Below are 23,346 nucleotides of genomic sequence, written 5' to 3' on the forward strand. Positions count from 1 at the left end.
TAGCACTTATTGTCACTTCTGAAAGTAATATTCCTTATCGCCGGAATGGCTTGCTTTCGCTTTATAAGTATTAGCCACATGCAGCTATCTTCGTTAACTAATCATCGCGATATTTCGTGATTTAATTTCAAGTGGCGATTACGATAGATAATATCATGTCCAGTTGGTGGATCGAGGTTACATTGATATGTCTGTCTTGATCCATAATATCACAGCATCAAGCTGTAATATCATAGGCATATCATTTGTTCGTTAAGATAATGATCTCTACAGATTCATATTTGTGATTTTCAGAACGGCAACCATGGCAACGTAAAGAACTCGAAATCTGCTATGAGTGTTTACAATGAGACCGCTTCAGAATGTCGTATCTGACCCTTCTATTGTGTTTGGTTTTACTGAACTCAATAGAAAAATCAGGGCACGTCATTGGACATCTCATATCATGTGGGGATCCCACGTGGCAAAGCGCGGACGTCGTAGAGGACACAGGCGTTATGATGTTGGTTTCTCATTCGTTGATGCCCAATGACGTCGAACTCATACCAAGCTTGGATTATGAAGGTAAGCTGAAACAGAATAAAATCCTTGACTCAATATATCAACAAATACGTATTCTAACTACCACGGGCATTAATTAGATGGCACATTTCATAGGTATTAATGTTTAAAAGTGCATTTCTAACATTGAATACACTTTATGGAGGCCACGGTATACAAGCGTGATAAAAAATATATCGTTCGTTCAAGAGGACGAGACGAATTTTATGCAATTGGCAGACCCAACTTTCAAGCGATAAGATCACTTTGTGTAAAGGGATCCTTTAGTTTTAGATAAATTACACCAGTCATGTTCCGGAACCAAAACCAGGAAGTGTTACGTATACAAGGGAGATAATATTGAAATTAAATAAACAGATTTTGAAATAAAAGCGACAAAACGTTTCCACGATCATAGCGACGACACCAAATGTTCGCGAAAAGGTGAGAATAACCTGCCCTACCGTTGGCACCCGTCACACACACTTGCAAAGGCATGTCAATTGTCCACCTGAACAAAAAGACAAACAAGGGAACTAAATGGAACCTCTTTTTTATACTGATGTCACCAATTTTGAACTTTCCTCCACGTATTCCATAAAACATTTTGAAAGCTATACTTAGGCCTTGAATGTTGCAACCCCGATCAAACAATTTTTTTAAGAGCCGTATGACGCTCTTTGAAATCTTCCTCGATTGTATCTCAAAAGTTGTGAAGAGCGTTTTTCACTCTGAATAACTCATATGTGTAACTATAGATGAGGCGGTTTGACTGGACCCTTCTATTACTAATTACTTTGTGTAAATCGGTGTAATACACCTCAAATATTTGAATCCGGACCGTACAATCCAGTGATTTATATCATAAACATCGGACTATGCAACTCGGATACAATGACATGCATCAACCAAGTCAGCAAACCTGACCACCCGATCCCGTTAGTCGCCTGTTACGACAAGCACAGTCGCCTCTCAGAACAAACAGGGATTGCTGAAGACCCATTCTAACCCGGATCTTCACCGGTCTGATGTTATCTATAAACACGCTCAGAATTTCAAATATTGTTTTCTCAGCAGACTTCAGGTAACAATAAAAGTTTTGAGGAAACTTTACCCAAACTTCGCTTCAATTTGTTTTTCATAATGTGTAAACAGTTAAGATGAATAAAGATATGAAAGACATAAAACCCGAAGTAAACCAAAAGGTATGCAGAGTTGCGTCCTATGAGCACGTCAGAAACCTATGTAAAGTCGTGGGTTCGAATCCCGGTTCGTCCCGATGATGTTTCTAGGTTTGACAGCACCATACCCGTGTCCGGCGAGTTTTTGGAAGTGTTTTGTTGCTATATGACTGATAGTATTTCACACACACACACACACACACACACACACACACACACACACACACACACACACACACACACGAAATACGATTAGCGGTTAAACACATTCCTGATCATGTTTAGACCTAAACATGTCAAAATTATGGGACAAGGAATGTGTTCAGGTTAAAATTTAGGATCAAAACACATTTTATAGTGCATGAACCAGGAAGATGCAATATAATCGTTTATTAGATTCTGCACCAGTGTTCTTGTAGTCAGTCGACACACGGCCATCCAGTTTAGAAATATCAACGCCGTGTTTATTACAAAGTATACGAGAAACTATTTCAAGATGTCGCCATGGAAACCGGTTGTAATTTGAACATTTTCTGCGTCTAGATTTACAACAGCAGCATTATCAGCAATAATACCGATTCCCATCCTACTTCAGTTTGGCACAAGTGTTCTGCCTTGAAATACAGTAAACTACGGTTATAACGAACTCATAGGGACTACTAATTTTAGTTCGTTATAACCGTAGTTCGTTATAGGCATACATCATTACTACAGCAAATAGTCGGGACCAAAAAAGTAAGTTCGTTATATCCGTCAGTTCGATATAAGCCTGTTCGTAATAACCGTAGTTCACTGTAGTAGAAACACGGACCCCTTGAACATAACTATATAGGGTACTTTTTAAAACATCTTGGGCCACAATCTAAGAGATTGTGTAAAACTTAAAACCCGATATGAAGCCTATGTATGCTGAATCAAATCTCTCTCAGATGTAATTATGTTATGAATTGCGGCGACAACGTCCGATTTCATATTTTAATTCGCGACAGGTTTTTTTGTGATCACTGCAGGTCTCTTAAAAACATCGTTCTTGAATTGAAATTTGACTCCCTCATGGAAATAGATTCCCAACGACTTCTACAAATGTCAAGGGATTAGTTATACAGCATCAACGTGTAGTCATGTAGACAGGTTCGGTGATTTTCTTTACTTTTCTGCGTCTTAGATTTCAAAGTGTCACTGTCATATGGGAAACATTATGTGTATTGTAATGTTACTTGTGATCGGCGATTCTGCATTAATGACCTGCGTATCGTGGTATTCGAAGAAAACGGCGTTGGCATTATAAGTAGACTGTCATAAGATGAAAAGAAAGAGAAAAAGCAACGAAACCAGGAAGTTTACATTCAGTCGGGGCCCTCGTCTTCTAAAACGCCGCAATTTGCTGTGCAGAGTTGTGTCCCTTGGGCACGCCAGACACATATGTATGATAGTGGGTACGAATCCCGGTTCGACCCGATTATGTTTCTAGGTTTGTCAGCACCATACCCGTGCTTTGGGGTTTTACCAAAGCGGCAAACGTCTGAGACCTGGACCACTTCGGGCTTTCCTCTCACATTAAACTGGCACGCTGGGATATAAGTGGAATACTGTTCAATGAGGCGTTAAACCCAACTGAAATAGTATAAATGAAATCCTCAAAATGTGTTGAAGTGCTCCTTTTGGCTGTCTTGATAACGCTTTTTTATTTTGCTCATTATCTTCTATATCACTCAACATTTGCTGATATGGTCCTTAGCAGATGTTGAGTAGTATATTTAGAATGAATTAGAGTGAGTGAGTTGGGTTTAATGCCGCTTTTAACAGTATCCCAGTCATATCACGGCGTGTTAGCTTAATGTGGGAGGAAAGCCCGAAGTGATGCAGGCCTCAGACGTTTACCACCTCATTGAAACCTGCGAGCGCGGGTATAGTGCTGACAAACCTAGAAACATAATCGGGGCGAACCGGTATTCGAACCCACAATCATAGAATTCCAAGGGACGCAACTCTGCACAGCGAATCGCGGCGCCTCAGACTACTGGGCCACCCGTGCCCCAACAATGAATAAGAAGTTCTGATATACTAATAACTATACTGATAAGCCAGCAATACGTGATGGCCTGCACAGCTCTTAAATCATGTACAATATCGATAGGAAATAAAAAACTGCATTCCCTCCGACCATTTGCTATTGAATACATCTTTTAATTTGAAAAACTTAAAAAAATTAATGATCATATACTCAGACACAATACTCCCAAGAGAATTCAAACTTAATGAGGTTGTGTAATATTTGACAAGGAATAAATATCATATTGGCATGGCATGAAATTGTAAAAATTTAATGATGTTCTTAACTGGAGAAATATCCATCTTCGGAAACCATTTGGCTTAGAAAGCTCGGAAGGGTAATAATTATTATAGCACTATTGTTGGGTTCAGATGTAATCGTAGCTCTTAAATAAAAAACATGAAAACTTTCTGAAGCAATTCAATAGCCTGTAATAATAACGGAGCTGAAACTTGCAAACAAAATATACATATCTACATATTTCGTAACAGAAAATGTTCAGCTCATCAGATGTGCGACCCCTGAAGATCCGGGGTAGAATACGCATGCGTAGAACTATGCTAACGGGATCGGATGGTAAGGCTTGCTGACTTGTTTGATGCATGTCATCGTATCCAGTTGTGTGGATCGATGCTCATGATGTCAATCAGTGGATTGCCTGGTCCAGACTCGATTAGTGCAGTGTCGGAATGGGCAGAATAGGTTCCTGGTAACATACCCTGATGGCAAGAGGCTCGTTTCTTTATCGGATGGTAAGGTATCGAATCTCATGATACCTATGACTGGATTGTATGGTCCAGAATTGATCATTTCCAGGCCGCCATGCACTGTACAAATGGTATCACTATTTGATAGTGATACATAAACACATGCCGATGATATAGTCGAAAACGTACAATCGAGGTTTGTCATCATGGAGTGAGTGAGTGAGTATGCTTTTACGCCGCTTTTAGCATTATTCCAGCAATATCACGGCGGAGGACACCAGAAATGGGCTTCACACATTGTACCCATGTAGGGAATCGAACCTGGGTCTTCGGCGTGACGAGCCAACGCTTAACCACTAGGCTACCCGACCGCCCCTGTCATCATATCTGAACATGTTCAGAAGGGTGTTTAAATTCTGAACGGAATACACATTTGTTGTGTTCCATGTTGAAACATGTAGGTTCAAAACACATGAAATGAACCATCTTTCCACGGCCTAAACACCACTTAAACACAAAATACCAATAATCTAAACGTGTAGAATTTTAAAAAGGTATTTTATTCCTAAACGCCTTAAAATAATGGGACTAGAACGCCCTGAGGTTTGATGACCTAAACACATTTTTTGCAGGGCATGTAGCTGGAAATTTGCCTTGAATGTACCTGGTGAAGCGCAGTGCCATTGCGTTATTTGGTGTGTGCGTGTGTGTGTGTGTGTGTGTGTGTGTGTGTGTTTCATGGCAGTATGCAGGGGCTGTGATCGTTTGTTTGTGTGTTGTTTAACGCCGCACTTGGCAATATTCCACCTATATGACGGTGGTCTGCAAATAATCGAGCCCGGACCAGACTATCTGGTGATTGGCATCATTAGCATCGATCCACGCAATTAGGAAACAATGACATGCATCAACCAAGTCAGCTACGCTGACCACCCGATTCCGTTAGTTGCCTCTGACGACAAGTATAATCGCCTTTTACGGTAAGCATGGGTTGCTGTAGACCTATTCTAATCCTGATCTTCACGGCTCCGTAGGCTAAGGAACGACCAGTTTAGTCGAGCACGGAAACGCCTATGCATTTTTGTTGTTTAAGATTTTTTTTTAAATGGAGTGAACGCTGAAGTCGATATCATAACGTGTGTTCACCATAATTGGTTCGCATAGCGTCAGTAGCCCAGTCAAGTCGTTATTGCGAAAATAATTTATTTCATTCATATGAGTGTCAATCATTTTTTCGATTTCAGTGCATGTGTCCTCCACCCGCTCGGATGTTCGACTCCAAGGGTTCTTCCTGTCAGTTCTCACACACTCGGACAATACAAGTGCCATTAGCAGCTGGCCAAGCCCATCGAACAGCAGCTGTCCATATAATACCACTGATTACAATCTGCCAATCACGTTGGAATGGACAAGTCCCATAACAATCGATTCCTGTATAACATTAAGGTAAATGAAACTTATTATCACTTGCTTGGTGCGAACGATTTTTATCAATACATGTGTTTGTTGTTTACCTTAGGTGGTCGGCGAATGGTGAGGTGTTGATTAATGGTTAAGCTTGCGATTTGCTTGTGTTGTTAAGCCTAATCTGTACTCGCTAATGTGACGTACGTCATATACGAGGGGCGTTCAATAAGTTTTGCAAGTTCAATATAAGGCAAAGTCGCAGAATAGCTTTTGCACTTTTATTTTTCAATATAATCTCCATTCACCTCAATACACTAATTCCATTTGTCCTTCAAGGTTTTAATACAAAATTTATAGAATTCCGCAGATTTGCCCTCTAACCACGTTTCTGTGGCGTCATCCTGGAAGCGTCTTCTACGTAGGGCAGATTTCATTTGCCGGAACAGGAAATAGTCACTAGTGGCTAAGTCTCGGCTGTAGGGTGGGTGATTTAACTGTTCGAATCCACATTCACATAATTCACATATGGATTTTTTTTGCTTTGCATCCCTTCTTGGTAAGGAACTATTACAGCGCGTTGTTCGTGTTTGAGAGAATCCATGATTGTGACCACCCTTAGGTGAATGAAGCCATCACATCTAACTTATTGTTGTGTCTGGAACTTGTTATGACACGTGTCAACCTGATGTTATGACGAGTATCACACCTGCCACAAGTTGACATTGTTTGTGTAAACACAAATGCCCAAGTTGCAAAACTTATTGAACGCCCCTCGTACCTATTAGCTGTACTACGATGCGTATTTTATCCCCTGAGACCAATGTCTTTCCTTGCATATCAGATTGACCTGAAATAGCGCTGTTTTCCCTGTGGAAGTATCGGAGTAAAATAGGTCCCCAAGCTTGTCATGCGAGGCGAATAAATAGGTTGGCTGGTCAGACTTGGTTAATTGTGCGTCAACGAACCCCGTTGCTCATAACATCAATCACTGGTTTGTCTGGCCCAGACTCGATCATTTAGGCCCACCAAATAGCTGAAATACTGCCGAGTTCGGCGTTTAACAGTAAACATGCAACGTTCGATGTTCGATGAGGTTTTCGTTGAGAAATCGTATTTAGACTCATAAGTCGGAACATTTTGGATGTAAACAAAACATACGTCAGTTGGCGTTAAACATCAAACATGCAAATATATGTTCGATATGTATGCTTGTTCGTTTTCAAATCGTAGTTTCACTGTTATGTTAAAAAATGTGAGGAAGCAGAACCTGAAATCTTTTGCTATCAACTGTATGTCCAATTTTGGGGGCAATTGGATCTTCATACATTGGCCTTAAACTCCATAAACAAGAAATAAAATTGAGTGTTTTAACTCACCAATGCAAAAATGAACCCAACGGAGGAATGGTTCCGACAATGGTTCTGACAATTATGATCATAATATATGCTTGCATAATACATGTAAACATGTTCGGCCATAAAGGACGTGAAGGTTGCTTCTGTTTCCATACGCTGCACGTTCTCCTGTCACGTCTCTGGGGGGTGGAGGGGGGGGGGGATGTTGACCTCATGGTTAAAGCGTTCCCTCGTCACGTCTCTGGGACAGTGGGGTAACCTGGTTAAAGCGTTCCCTCGTCACGTCTCTGGGACGGTGGGGTAACCTCATGGTTAAAGCGTTCGCTCGTCATGTCTCTGGGACGGTGGAGTAACCTCATGGTTAAAGCGTTCGCTCGTCACGTCTCTGGGACGGTGGGGTAACCTCATGATTAAAGCGTTGCCTCGTCACGTCTCTGGGACGGTGGGGTAAACTGGTTAAAGCGTTCCCTCGTCACGTCTCTGGGACGGTGTGGTAACCTCATGGTTAAAGCGTTGCCTCGTCACGTCTCTGGGACGGTGTGGTAACCTCATGGTTAAAGCGTTGCCTCGTCACGTCTCTGGGACGGTGTGGTAACCAGGTTAAAGCGTTCCCTCGTCACGTCTCTGGGACGGTGGGGTAACCTCGTGGTTAAAGCGTTCCCTCTTCACGTCTCTGGGACGGTGTGGTAGCCTCATGGTAAAAGCGTTCGCTCGTCACGTCTCTGGGACGGTCTGGTAACCTCAAGATTAGAGCTTTCCTTCGTCACGTCTCTGGGACGAGGGGTTAACCTCATGGTTAAAGCGTTCCCTCGTCACGTCCCTGGGACGGTGTGGTAGCCTCGTGGTTAAAGCGTTCCCTCGTCACGTCCCTGCAACGGTACGGTAACCTCATGGTTAATGCGTTCCCTCGTCACGTCTCTTGGACGTTATCTAACCTCATGGTTAAAGCTCGTCACGTCTCTGGGATGAATGGGTAACCTCATGGTTAAAGCGTTCCCTCGTCACGTCTCTGGGATGATGGGGTAACCTCATGGTTAATGCGTTCCCTCGTCACGTCTCTTGAACGTTAGCTAACCTCATGGTTAAAGCGTTCCCTCGTCACGTCCAAGGTCCAGATTCAGTTAACCACATGGGTACAATGCGTGAAGCCCATTTCTGGTGTCCCCATCCGTGGTCTTACTGGACATTAACTTAAAGCGGTACAAACCCAAACTCACTCACTATTACGTCTCGGTAGTTTTAATTGGTTAGCGCTTTAAACTCGTACTAAGTCTCGTTTGGCCATAACGGATTAACGGACATGAAGCTATACACATCTTCTTCGTTTTTAACCGGAAAGTGAAAATTACAAAAAAAACCTCAAAGCGTTCTCAGAGACCAATATTAATCAAACCTTCCTAATTAATTATCATAATAATCGTAACTCTTATCCCGAGTCGGATCCTCAGTATCTCGTGCTTGCTGTAAACTTAAGCTAAAATTGAGATCGGGCGATCAGGTATATTTGTGCCCCGACAGGCTTGGGATGCTGATAGTAATGTTGCAGAAATTGTACAAACTACATAGCTCTTACGGGGCACGTGTCACGTCGCGTGTGGCTAGGCATCAACTACTGAGAGACGTTTAGTCAATAATTGTCCGTTTGTCTTATGTGTTGAGATGGTAACCTAATTACATAGCGAAGAACCTACACGCTCTTTTCTCATCTATTTCTTCGACAGGCATGTATATATGTTCGTTAAAGGTGCAACATTGACGGCGAGAGTTCTATGTTCTATGTTCAAATGCTACCCAGCAGATTACGACTTAAATGTAATCAATATTTCTTGTTTTAATTTTCAGATTAGAAGTATTTTACAATGCTTCAGCGAAACAAATTTTATCAACAACACTTTGCAAGCCAACAGGTAATTATTTTGCTTTTTGTAACTGGTTGTAAAAATTATATTTTCACTCCAACAAATAATATTTCACCATCAGGTCATAAGCACAGCTTATCTTATGATGTCTACCAACGGCGAGATCGCATTGAAACTAGCCATTAGGCGCACAGAGGCGCCACATTTCTCTGTGCAGAGTTACGTTCCTTAGGCGTGTCCGAAACCTGTGATCGTCGTTTTCCAACCCCATATTCGCACTGATATGTTTCCTGTTTTGTCAGCACCATACCAGTCCACGTGGGTTTTACCAAAGTGGTAAATGTCAAAGACCTGGGTCCCTTTGTGCTTGCCGCCCCTATGAAGGTGACAAGCCGTTATATAACTGAAATACTGTTCAAACCGGCTGAAAATGAAACTCATTCAGTCACTCAACGGCAAACGTTTGACAAGGAATCTTTTCGTTAACTAGAAAAGAACTTTATTGCACGTTTTTGCCATGCACTTCGAACTAACTGCGGTTTGTCGAAATAGACCATGCAATGCCAGGTTGTACAATATTACACTGGATTACGGGATGAGGAGTCCTCACCTTTGTGACGGCATGGAGTATATTGAACGCATATATAACTTGATGCTGTAACATTGTTTGTAGACAGATCCAATCAAAAGCACGTAATTGCTAGAGTTTATTAACACGTGATGCTCGAAACACAACCCACAGAGACATTAATTGTGTTTGTCAATAAGTCGATTCCCAACCAACTGTTTCCGTTTCCAAGATTCACATTATTGATTTTCGCAAAGGTTGTTGGGTTCGCTTTACATCGTCATTAATTTCAATACCATTATTGATTAATTATAGGGAAGCCAGAGGCAATATTGATAATTAGAAGTAAAATACTGTTTTGCAAACATTTATAAGTTGTATGAAGTCTAATAATGTAAAATTTAGGGTAGATCTTTTTTGTTTACAGTATTACTATTTATAAAAATAAAAATGAATACAATATAATGTTTTCATGCAAACATTTTCATGTGACTTCTTTCATTCGGTAGATTGAAATAAATGGACTTTTAACTAATAATTTGATTTTGGCAATAGAGTTTTAAATTTCAGTTTTTAATTCTGGTCTATTATACGCCTGATCATATCAAGACACGCGCTGGCCAAAACATTTCTTAATACATAAATTACATTGGATTCCGAGCCATGAGATTAGCTAACAAGGAATCTTTTTATGCGTTTATGTTTCCATAAACCGAAAACACAATATCGAACAATTCCTGATTGTTGATAATAGAATCGTGGTTTGCATTGCTAGATTGCGCTGAACAAAGTACAGTAGGCTACGGTTATAACGAACTCAAAGGTACCACTAATTCTAGTTCGTAATAACCGTAGTTCGTTATAAGCATATATACATCATATATACAACAAATGGCCGGGACTGAACAATAAGTTCGTTATATCGGTCAGTTCGTTATAAGCGTGTTCGTTATAAACGTAGTTTACTGTAATCCATTTCGTAATGTTCTCTGCTGTTTTATGTGTGTTAATGTTCAAATAAGCAGCTGTGAATTTGTCATTGTTGACCAATATATTTATAAGGATTGACCTTAATCGAGGTATAAACGTGAAACCTGGTGTGAACACTTCGCGTAAATCTGCTATGGGGATTTAAACAGTGTAACCAAGCAATTTACATTTTGCGTGTGCACACCGATTGTTACGTTCCTATCTTCATAAACGAAAGAAATATTGACGTCAATTCTTAAATATCTCTTAGCAACGCTCTAGGGATTTACACCGTCAAGAATGGTCCTGCACATATTCATCAGCACACTGTCCAAGTTTCAAGTAGCTTTAGAGGCAGAATGATTTCTTTCTGACTCAACTCTGTGTAAATTTGCGAAATCATTTGCTCGTGTTTGAGTTGTGTTCACGCAATTAAATATTGACATACATTCATATATAGATGTTCTCGCTGTACACTCAGCCAGTCTTATGACGTTATGTAATTATTTTCCCATCAATAGAAAATAACAGAGGGGAACACATACCTAGTAAATATATACTCAACAACAATATTGTAGTACATGTATGGAATCAAGTCACAAAAACGCAACTGCTACAGAAAAGCATGCATTCCATGCAAAATTTGACTTTTATGCAAGCCCCATGCATTTCACTACCCAAGAATGGGTATAAAAACGTGTGTTAACGGGATTCCATATGTATTGTTTAGCATCTTGCTGACAACAACCACTCAGAAAACCAAAAAAATTACGCAATTATTCAACATTACGAAATGCCACGCCTGTCCGAAAATGAGCGTCTGCGAGCCATTAGTATGCTTGAAGCAGGATCGAGTCATCGTGATGTTGCAAGACAATTTAACGTCCACAGAAACACCACTTGGTGTTTTTGGCAACGTTGGCAACAGACGAATGCAGTCAGAGACCATCCTCGGAGTGACAGACCACGCGTAACCAATAATCGACAAGACAACTGGATTCGAACAACACACCTACGAAATCGATTCGAGCTAGCAACAGTGACTGCAAGAAGCATCCCTGGCCTTCGACGAATAACTTCACAAACCGTACGTCGCCGCCTCAGATGTGCAGGCATTGTCTCCAGAAGACCCGCCAGACGTCCCATTTTGACAGGAAACCACCGTCAAGCACGTCTACAGTGGTGCAGACAGCGTCTACGCTGGTCGGTCATGCAGTGGGGAGAAGTTCTATTCACTGACGAGTCTCGTTTTCTCCTCAGCCACAGCGATGGACAGATTCGAGTGTACGTCCAGGCGAACGTTACGTCAATCATTGTGTCATGGAAGAAGATCGGTTTGGGGGCGGCAGCGTTATGGTATGGGGTGGGATTACAGCAAGACAGAGGACCCGTTTGATAGTGGTAGAGGGAAATCTCAATGGACAGCGCTACCGAGACGAGATCATCGACCCTGTTGTTCTACCGTTTTTGCGTCGTCATGGCACAGGCATTACCTTTCAACATGACAACAACCCGGCCTTGTTCAGGATTCTTTTCAATAAAACAAGGTGAATGTCATCCCCTGGCCGGCTCGCTCCCCTGATCTCTCACCAATCGAGCGCATGTGGGATGAGATGGATCGGCTCCTTCGACGTCAAGCAGATATGGACAGATATCCCATAGGACTTTGTGCGACGCCTGGTCCATTCCGTGAGACAAAGATGTGTTGCTTGCATCGCAACCAGGGGTGGACACACACGCTATTGATTTGTAAATTGACATGTTGGCATGTTCATGTGTTTGTTATGAAATCAGGCATTTTCTGAAGTCAGTATGGCAAATGAAACCATTTGGACACTTACAGGAGTCTTTTATCTGTTGCAAACCGAAATTGTTTCAGATTTGGTAAAAAACATAACTTTGCATTAAATCTTATTCAATGTCACAGGAACTGTTGTTGTTCAGTATATTATCATTGTATCAGTAGATCAGTGTCCTCGCATAATGTCATCTGTTCAAGTATACTGTGTGTGTACTTATGCTTCTAGTAAGAGACGGGGCCGCAGGCGACCCAGTTGTCTGATGCGCCGTATTCGCTATGCAGAGCTGTGATCGTGGGTTCGAATCCCGAGTCGCCCTGATTTTTTTTCTAGGTTTCTCAGCACCATACCCATGCTCCTGGGTTTCACCAAAGTGGTAAACGTCTGAGACCTGCATCACTTCGGGCTTTCCTCCTACATTAAGCAGACCCGCCCTGATATAACTGGAATACTGTTCAAAGAGGCATGAACCCATACTCACTGAGTCTTTTAATCGGGAAATCAGAAACTGCAAGAAAAGATTACACTATGTGCTATATTCTACGTATCTGGGTCCACTTGCACAAAACGATCTTAGCACTACGACTATTGTAAGCCTATGTTAAAGTATGGGAGTTACGATCATCTTAGCGCTAAGATCGCTTTTTGCAAGTGGGCCCTGGTCCTAAAGCTTTGCGAACTGTTTTTAGGTCGGTAGTTCCGTAACCAAGTAACTCAAGATATCAGGTCTTGTATCCATTATGCATTGTGAAGTGGGTTAAGAATTTAGAGATAAACTAGGCTTTTAACAGTGTTGCAGTCATATCGATCTGGTTGCCAGCTTAATGTGTCTGGAAGAGAAATATGTCTGAACAGCGGGATAAGATTATTATTTATATTAATATTCTATTTGCGTTGCTATGCCACTGCTGCCGTTGATCAGCAATACTTTCTTTTCTTTCATCAGAAATTGCTGAATAAGTCGTAACTAAGTTGTTCTCAGTTTTCACAGTTGTTATGGATGTATTTTGAATAACTACTCGAATTAGTTAAGAACCCCCCGATATGAAAAAATCGGGTAGTCCATAACCTATTTCAGTGGCATAATACGTGGTGATTGGTGTCCAGAAATACGTGCAGAAAAGTAAAACGTGTCAGTTAATTTTTGATGAATTCTTTCAATGTTCATAGAATGCTATTGGACAGCATTGTCGTTAAGTACCAGGTTTGATTCCTGTGTTGATTATGTACTCCACGGGCACAACTACCCACTTCTTATAAACGAGATGTGAAACATGTAAACTTACTCAGTGAATGGCAATGGTTCAGAATGAAGTAGACCCGTGAAGATCAAGGGTAGAATAGGTCTTCAGCAACCCATGCTTGCCGTAAAAGGAGCCTATGCTTGTCGTAAGAGGCGACTAACGGGATCGGGTGGTCAGGCTCGCTGGCTTGGTTGATGCATGTCATCGTATCCCAATTGCGTAGGGGGCGGTCGGGTAGCCTAGTGGTTAAAGCGTTCGCTCGTCACGCCGAAGACCCGGGTTCGATTCCCGACATGGGTACAATGTGTGAAGCCCATTTCTTGTGTCCCCCGCCGTGATATTGCTGGAATATTGCTAAAAAGCGGCGTAAAACCATACTCACACACCCAATTGCGTAGACCAATGCTCAGGTGATGGCGTTAAACAAAAAACAAACAAACAAACAGAATGAAAATTGTTGATTTTGAAAATGCTTTTGTCTCAGACTAATTATAATGCGTGTGTACACACAGGATGCCTCCAGTTCCTCATCAAAGATGCAGGGCGAGTGACATCGCCATTATTTCCATCAATGTACCCGGATGATGCGAACTGCTCCATCTACATTATCGTTGATAAGGGAGACACAATCGATCTACAGGTAAGCACTCCTACTTCAACTATCGTAAATCCGTGGGAGGGAATCGGAGATCGGGTTGTCATACCAGGTTCTGATTTGCAAAAACTGTGTAATGTGTGTAAATATTGTCATTTGTCATAAAGCATTTTTTTCAAAATATTACTAATTAGTTGCCGAGGTGAGGTGACATTTTGTATTTATATTGCGACTTGCATGCACGGGTGTGTGTGTCTGTGTCTGTGTGTCTGCTTGTACTAGGCCATACTAATGCCGAGTTTTTAGTGCTAGCCAACTGAGGTACCACGCCGCAGTGTAACACGAATACCCAACTCAGGCAGTGTACTGACTCCAAGCCGACCAAGCCCCTTAATGTCGACCGTAAGGCAGGGTAACAACAAATACCATGTTTTAACGTTTTTTGGTTTGACGCGGTCGGGGATCGCCCAGACGCTCTATCCACTAGCCTACTAGGCCTCAGAGGCGGTACTAAGCAGTACAATATATGTACGTGATGGTATACGGGACTTTCAGCGATGAATTTTTGATCCAACACAAGTCTGGATTTGGTGTATTTCTATTGCCTTTAAGTGTAATTTACTTATTCGTAACCCAATGGCGTGAATCGATGCCGTATGTTGCGACTTACTGGTTTGCTGCTCCTAGCTAGATCGAGCATTATCATATGTTGGTCATCTGATATAATGTATTGAATATATATTGAGGGGGCAGAGGTGGTCAAATGATCGATGGTGCCAAAATTCGCTTTGTCGGGGGATGTCCATACTGTTTCATTGTTTCCATACAATATAAACGACAATGCTCCAGAATGATTCCTGTATGCGCTATGAGAACGCTCAGTTTATTTAGCGGTATGTAAGTAGTAGTAGTAGTAGTAGTAGTAGTATTAGTAGTAGTAGTAGTAGTAGTTGTTGTAGTAGTAGCAGGGGGCGTCGATACTGTTTCAATGTATTCTGTACATAATCTGAACGCCAGTGCCCCAGAATGATTCCTGTATTCGCTATGAGAACGCTCAGTTTATTTAGCGGTATGTAAGTAGTAGTAGTAGTAGTAGTATTAGTAGTAGTAGTAGTAGTAGTAGTATACTTATGCTCGGCGATGTCATCAGAGTTGTGCATGAAGTTGCTAAAACCATACTCGCTCATAAGAGAGGTAAACGTACTGCGTCAATATGGTCTCATATAAGTAAAATAAGATGCGTTAAAAGCCACTTCATTCATTATTAAATGCTCATTGACATTGACAGTGTACACCAAGCCTGTATTGCAGTGGACATCCAATGTGTGGATTTAATACCACGAGAGTGTTTATCAGTTTCAGTACATGGATCTGGAAAGTCCTTATTCATCCAAGTGTTTTGACATGATAGAGGTGTACGGTAACAATGCCACGAGGGGACCATTCTGTGGAAAATGGACTCGGGAACGATTAAAAGAATTACGATTCCTTGCAACTAACTTCCTCAAAATTCGATTCGTCAGTGATAACAAGCTCAACAGCGATGGATTCCAGGCTGTGTATCAGACTACTAAACTGAAAGGTAGGACTCTTTTAACTTCAAGTAAATTTCGTAAGGAAATATAAGCGACAAAACCATTTTCCTAGCCACAGAAACCTTTACGGAGTCGATTGTACGATTGCGATCTGAGATATTATTTCACATGACGCCGTGAATAGAGTAGTGTGGATGACATGAAATATCACAAATGTCGCAACCGAAGATGAGCTGATATTAATGCACATGTACAATCACACAATTACCAAGAAGATATGCGCTTATCGAAGAGTAAGCCTGCAAGCTAAGTGTATGATTTGTTCAGGGCTATCATATGAAATCCTGCCTTTTACAATGAAAATATACACGTATGGAATCAAATCACTTTCCCAAGAAAGGTTGATTACTCATGAAGCACTCAAGAACCGTAAGTATATATGACATATCTGTTCATTCATTTCAATCTGCCGTCGCATAGATTACTATACGCTGTTTAGTTTCAACAAAATCAGTAAGTGCGCTATCGTGTCACTGGATATTCTGGTATATCATTTGATGATTTGTTGACATTTGTTTGTTTGTTGTTTAACGCCGCACTCAGCAATATTCCATGTATGTGGCGGCGCTATGTAAATAATCGAGTCTGCACCAGACAATCCAGTGATTGACATCATGAGCATCGATTCACGCAATTAGGACACGATGACATGCATCAACCAAGTCAGGGAGTCTGACCACCCGATCCCCACCACCCGATCCCGTGAGTCGCCTCTTGCGACAAGCATAGTCGCCTTTTATGGGCCACCGTCGCATGGCAGCAGTTTTGATGTGCGGCGTTAGGCAACATACACTTAGTTGAAAACGCAATTTGCTTGAGCTACGGTTGCTACCGATAGGTCAGGATATGCTTACACGTTTCGCACACGCGTGGATTCATCATTGATTTTCATTTATCCATTCATACCATTTTCACGGCCATTTCGCCTTTTACGCCCTATGGAGTCCGTTTCGGTGAATATTCTATATTGATGACAATTAGTTTCAGTCGATGCATAATGATACATGAAGGATGTTTTCAATTTCACATGGTCTTTCATATTACTGTGTCAAGCGGACATCAGCTCTTTGCCGCATCGTTTCATAGATACTTCACCTTTAAGATAACGACCAACGCTATTATCACACTATTTTGGGCAAAGGTTGTTGTTGAAAGTTATTTGAAATGTGTGTAACCTGGCAACAAATGTAAAAGGCATTATTTCCATCTAAATTCAATGTACGGTCACCCTGGATAGTCTGCGCTGTTTTCTATTTTACAATGCTGTAGATTTCTTAATTGCAAAGTCATTGGTCAAAGTATGTTTGCATAACCTATTATACAGCTAAAGCTATTTTTAGAATCCAAGCGAAGCAAAAATTTAAAACAATTTCTCGAAACATTTTGTGAGAACTGTCGACAAACCTCGTCATATGTAACAAGGTAGAAGACCCCACAGATATGGCTTCTGTTAAAACATATTAACTTACACAAAAAACATTGACTGTCCTCGGCTGTCTTTCAAGAAACTTTCTAAGGCATTGTTTAACATCTATTTCCAACTGGGTTTTTTATGTTGTGTTTGCGAACAACAAAATGTTGCAGGTATCTCTTCAGTAAAATTCCAAATGTGCCCTATATGTACGAGTATATGAGTTCTTATATATAATGCAACATTTCGTTTATTCATCGACCAGAGAGCCAACATATTGGTGCTCAATACATCATGCTTGCCTCACACACAAATTACCATGGGTGTGGTTCATCTGCGAGGACATATATATAACTGAATTTAGTAAGTCGTTGATGTAAGCTGCGGTAATTTGTTGATCATATGCATGGCTTAGTGCTAATTATCAGAGCCGTGATGGTCCGGGGTATAGCTCTTCAGTAACAGGACATGAAATGTTGCTATTGCACGCCACCTTACAAAGGTCTTCTGTAACCCATGTTTGCCGTAACAGGCGATTATGTTTGTCTTTAAAGACGACTAGCGAGATCGGGTGGTCAGGCTCTCTCACTTGGTTGATGCATGTCATCGTATCCTAATTGCTCGTGATATCTATCTCTGGATTGTCTGGTGCAGACTCGATTAGACCAACGTATAGTTGGAATATTGCTGAGTGCGGCGTTAAAGAACAAACAAACATTGTCAAACAATTAGATATTTTCAAGACTGATAGTTAATCCGTTTATGAATAGGGATATATGTTCTTAAGGGACCGACAATTTGATAATCGGCTTGGATTTTGTATTGAAATTACATGTAGATATTTTTTGTCCGCTTCTGCGATAAGACCATATATTTTATCATTTAAAATTATGAGCCTTCATTTTTTAAAGAAATACACCTTGTTGGGATGCCAAGTCACCCAAGTCAGCGAACCTGACCTCCCGATCCCGTTAGTCGCCTTCTACGACGAAGTTCTATTCTAACCCGGATCTTCAAGGGTGTCATCCCTTAATAAATAGGAATACCTGTTATTTATTCAGTTTTCTGCTACGCATTGAACGCACAATCAATAGATTCAGGGAAAAAAGAACACATACAGATAGAAATAGCTCTAATCTATTCTAACCCGCATCTTCAAGGGTGTCATCCCTTAATAAATAGGAATACCTGTTATTTTTTCAGTTTTCTGCTACGCATTGAACGCACAATTGATAGCTTCTGGGGGAAAAGAACACATACAGATAGAAATAGCTCTATCATCATAATTAAGGCTGTGTTTATCATGCACAGGATATTTAGGTGATTGTTAAACACGCTCTAGTTGGTGAGGTGGTGAGGTGAAATGGTGTTTAACGTCGCGGCCAAGATTATTGCACTTATATAGCGACATGCATGCACGTGGGTGTGTGGCTGCTTGTACTGGTCCGGACTGATGCCGATTTATAGTGCTAGCCCACTGAGATACCATGCCGCAGTTTAACATGAACACCCCACTCAGACATAGTATACTGACCAGTCCTTGTTTTAGCCCCTTAATGCCGAGCGCCATACAGGGTAACAACAAGTACCATCTTTTAACGTCTTTTGGTATGACGCGGCCGGGGATCGAACCCCGGACCTTCCGCTCTACCACAAGACCACGGAGGCGGTCCCGATCGAGTTGGACCTTTATAAATCGTATACGCACCCGTGCCTGGTCTGAACGATTATTGCCACGTCCTCGTTCTCTAATCTGCACTTTGAAAGTATGTGCGAGAGAATTTCTTAGGGAAGTTACTGATAAGATCTGGAGATCACCTGTGAAGCCAAGCTATGAAATAAGTCTATTATAAGGTATTTACCCCGTTTATATAATGGAAATATAATACACTGGATAATCAAAGATGGAACCGAGGGCACAAAGACAATCAGGTGTTTTTAATTACACAAACGAATCTATGTTTTTAAAATGGTGCAGCGCCAAGGACATATGTTCAATGTATATCAACATCGTAATTCGAGTAATCATGTAAACGGGCATGTTTTATACGATAGAAAAACGGAAACTGGTATTTGATTTCAAAGTGGATTAAACTTTAACAACTTCAAGAAGATAGACTTGGGCAAAAGGATTTTATTTCAAGGTGTACATGTCGTGTGTCAATGTGTATGCTGCAGTGCAGTGATTCATCTAGACGCCTCCATAATCACGTTCTCGACGTCAGGACATAAAATTGTGCTCTTGCACCCCACCTTCCATGGCGTGCTCTGATATTGTGTATTAAACAAGACTGTTTGAATAAGCCTCGCGATCAAATTATTACCAACGTCAGAGACTTCAATCCGAAGAAACCAAATGAAATTCCCAGGTGTAATTCATGGAGTTGTTATTTTTTTATGGTTGGAGAGGTGAAATCGGGTTTAACGTCGCGTCCAAGATTAATGCACTTACGTAGCGACATGCATGCACATGTGCGTGTGCGTGTGTGCGTGCGTGCGTGCGTGCGTGCGTGTTTAGCTGCTTGTACTTGTCCGGACTGATGCCGATTTATAGTGCTAGCAGACTGAGATACCGTGCCGTAGTTTAACATGAATACCCCACTCAGACACAGTATACTGACTCCAAGCCCACCCGTCCTTATTTTAGCCCCTTAATGCCGAGCGCCAGACAGGGTAACAACAAGTACCATCTAACGTCTTTTGGTATGACGCGGCCGGGGGTCGAACCCCGGATCCCGGACGGACGCTCTACCACTAGACCACGGAGGCGGTCCGTCTTGTTATGACTGGAGTGACTGTAGGCCATATACCTGTGATAATCCTAATAGTCACATAACTCACAGACTGTTAACACATAGCAAACAGTTCACCTATACCAGCTAAACTAAGCTTCTCAATCAAGGTTTTACCCATCTTCCCGACGCAAGATAGTTAACTGACTTTAAAACTCCAGTTTTCACCCTTGCCGAACTAGGCTAGAATTCCTGGGCTCGATCGTAGCGCCACCAGTGGTTATTACGAGTTATGTCCCTTCTAAACCTCTCCTATTGACCTCTCCTCCTCAGATTCCACCTCTCGTATCACTTGCATTTGATTCAAACAAGATGGCGGTGCCCAGTCAAGACGATCTGATCGATAATCAAGAGCTATATTGTGATAAAACGGGTCTTACATCGCGAAGTGCATCAAATCACGTGAGCACCTTGATTAAAAACATGAAAAGATTTGGAAAATATCTGTTGCAACGAGTTGGCGATGCACATGTTTTGCAAATCCTGCAATCGACCGAAATCAGCACGACAGTTTACAAACCGGATTTCGATTTCGTTTAGCGATTTTGATTGGACTACGCATAGACTCGTTAGTCCAGCCCAAATGTAACTCCATATTACCAACCTAGTTCGGCAAGGGTGGAAACTGGACTTTATAGTCAGTTAACTCTATTGCCTCGGGAAGATGGGTTTCACCAGCACCAGTCTGTTGATATAAAACGTCAACGCAAGGGCATAATCAGTCTCGATTATCTAACAGTTTCCATTGGGCTTTAAAGGCAAAATGTGCACTATTTTCCCTCCTACGGCCAGTGGAATCTGTTTCGACATATAGTCGAGACGGTTGCTTTCTGGCGTTGACGTCTCGAATACACTCATCATTTGTTTGAATCTTGGACATGGAAGCTGTATCCATTAAAATCTAGCAGTTTACCGTGTACGAATTTGAATAGAACACAATGCATCCAAGGCTCTGTGAGCATCATCTCCTCAGAAAACACAGGACCAATGAAGCTGAAACTTGACTTGATTGTTCCAATCAGTGATCACACTAAGGGTGCGTTGCAAACAGCTAATCGACTGCAAGCGATGTACAAGTTTCGCTTTACAACGGGGCCCAAACTTTCAAGTGCTGGCAATCGTACCCATCGCTGGCTGAGCTTGCTTCGTTCTAAAACCAAAATGGCGGCTGACTGAAATTTGAGTTTGACAGCTACATCTTCAAAGCAGTCACCAATAGTCATAAATTCATCGGCTTGTTACCGAGCCTCTTCTACTGCGTTCATTCAGGCAAGCGGAAGTCTCGCCGTCATTTCGGGAGTTTGCGCAAGCGCTTTGAGCTGACTCCCTGTTCTAAGCGATTCGTGAATTTGTCATGGTTGGTTGTTTTTACGCCGCACTCAGCAATATTCCAGCTACATGACGGCGGTCTGTAAATAATCGAGTCTGGACCAGACACCAGTGATTAATATCAACCAAGTGCATGCATCATGCATCAACCACGTCAGCGAGCCTGACCACCCGATCCCGTTAGTCGCCTTTTACGACAAGCATAGTCACCTTTTACGGCAAGCATGGATTGCTGAAGACCTATTCTACCCCGGAATCTTCACGGGTCGAATTTGTCATGGTGGTTTAAAATCTGATTTTATTTCGGCCGCCCTAGTAGCCAATGTGACAATATGACAAATTTGGTTCATAATGTAATGAAATATCTTTCATATTTGGTTAGTTGTGAGAATTTTCCCGACATTTCAAAACTTGACCTTTTGTCTCTGTAAACACGATTGCGAAAACTGAGGAAGCTGAACATTGATATATATATTTTTCTTTAATGACCTCATTTTTTCAACTACATAGACTTAAAAATTGACTTCTACTCCCCGTTAAAATATTTAATGAATATCAATGCCAACGGCAACGTATTTTAAATGTCAGTCTTTGTCTGTCTATTTTTGTCTTTCACCGCCAGTTTGCGATTTAACATGTTTCGGGGGATAATCGAGACTGGTTATTCTCTGGCCCTTATATGTATGATAATTAGTTTCAGTCGATACAAATATGTTTAATTAGATCTACGAAGGATGTTAGTTCCGCATCATCTTTGAAGTTCCTGTGATAAACACACTTTAGCACTTTGTACATATGTCTTTCATATGCGTACGCATACACTAGAAAGGCTGGATAGATAATTGACATTTCAGATAACGACCAGAAACGGGCTATCATCAACTATTTTGGGTAACTGTTGTTAAAAGCCGTTTGAAATGTGTGTAACCTAGCAACCAATGAAAAAAAACCATTATTCCCATCAAACTTCAATATCCGATCAGAGTGTACAATTGTCGACGTTTTGTATTTACAATGTTATATATTTCTTAATTGCAAAGTCATTGTTCAAGTATGTTTTATTTGACGTAAATCCTATTATACAGCTAAAACGAGCTGTTATAGCATGTATTTAAAGCACCAATATCCTAGAAATAAAATATAGGGAACAACTTCTGGACCCAAGCGATTATGTCAGAACTATCGATAGCACACGCCATGAATGTCAAGGTTGAAGACACCACAGACATAGATACTAAAGAATTGCTTGAAATTGTGCGATGACTACATTGATAGGTGTTGTTTGTTTGTTTGTTGTTTAACGCCGCACTCAGCAATATCCAGCTATACGACGGCGGTCTGTATATAATAATCGCGTCTGGACCAGACAATCCAGTGATTTATATCATGAACATCGATCCACGCAATTGGGATACGATGACATGCATCAACCAAGTCACCGAGCCTGACCACCCGATCTCGTTAGTCGCCTTTTACGACAAGCATGAACAAAGTGTGTTGGAACTATTGGACTCTGTTAATAGGGATGAACCGATACTTAAAACTGATATTGTGCGATCACACCGTCTCGGGGTACGAGTAAGGGGTAAACCTAAACCAGTAATTGTCCGATTTGTCTGTAATGATAGTAGTTAGAGTTCTGAAGATGCGAGGTGACCTCAAAACGTCTAATATCGGGCTTGCAAATGATCAGACAAGAAATCAACGCGACAAACTGAAACGTCTGAGAGAGGAGAACAAGCGCGGATACTACAAGGGAGGTAGGATATTCATTGTGGACAACGAGGACAAGCTTAAGGCTGAGTCCAATTCGTTCCCTTCCCACACAACCAACTCATGATCAACCCAAAAACTAGAGATTCAGGGTGCAGGGGTCCAGGATCCATATGAAGAGGAATCAACACGGACACCAACCAGCGGTCCCTTCGATTGAATTCTAAAA

General features: G+C 41.5%; 1 protein-coding gene across 1 annotated transcript in view; it reads left to right on the forward strand.

Annotated features, from left to right (window-relative positions):
* Window positions 1–362: 362 nt before the first annotated feature.
* The window catches only part of LOC139451906 (uncharacterized), a 75,206-nt gene continuing 52,222 nt past the window's right edge, over window positions 363–23,346 (forward strand). Inside the window, exons 1-5 of the mRNA XM_071233197.1 lie at window positions 363–564; window positions 5,726–5,927; window positions 9,086–9,150; window positions 14,195–14,322; window positions 15,634–15,859. Coding sequence (XP_071089298.1) covers window positions 363–564; window positions 5,726–5,927; window positions 9,086–9,150; window positions 14,195–14,322; window positions 15,634–15,859 — 823 coding nt within the window. The remainder of the gene's footprint in view (window positions 565–5,725; window positions 5,928–9,085; window positions 9,151–14,194; window positions 14,323–15,633; window positions 15,860–23,346) is intronic.

Source organism: Haliotis cracherodii, unplaced genomic scaffold, assembly GCF_022045235.1.
Source record: "Haliotis cracherodii isolate W230 unplaced genomic scaffold, xgHalCrac1.p SCAF_10, whole genome shotgun sequence".
NCBI lineage: Eukaryota > Metazoa > Mollusca > Gastropoda > Lepetellida > Haliotidae > Haliotis > Haliotis cracherodii.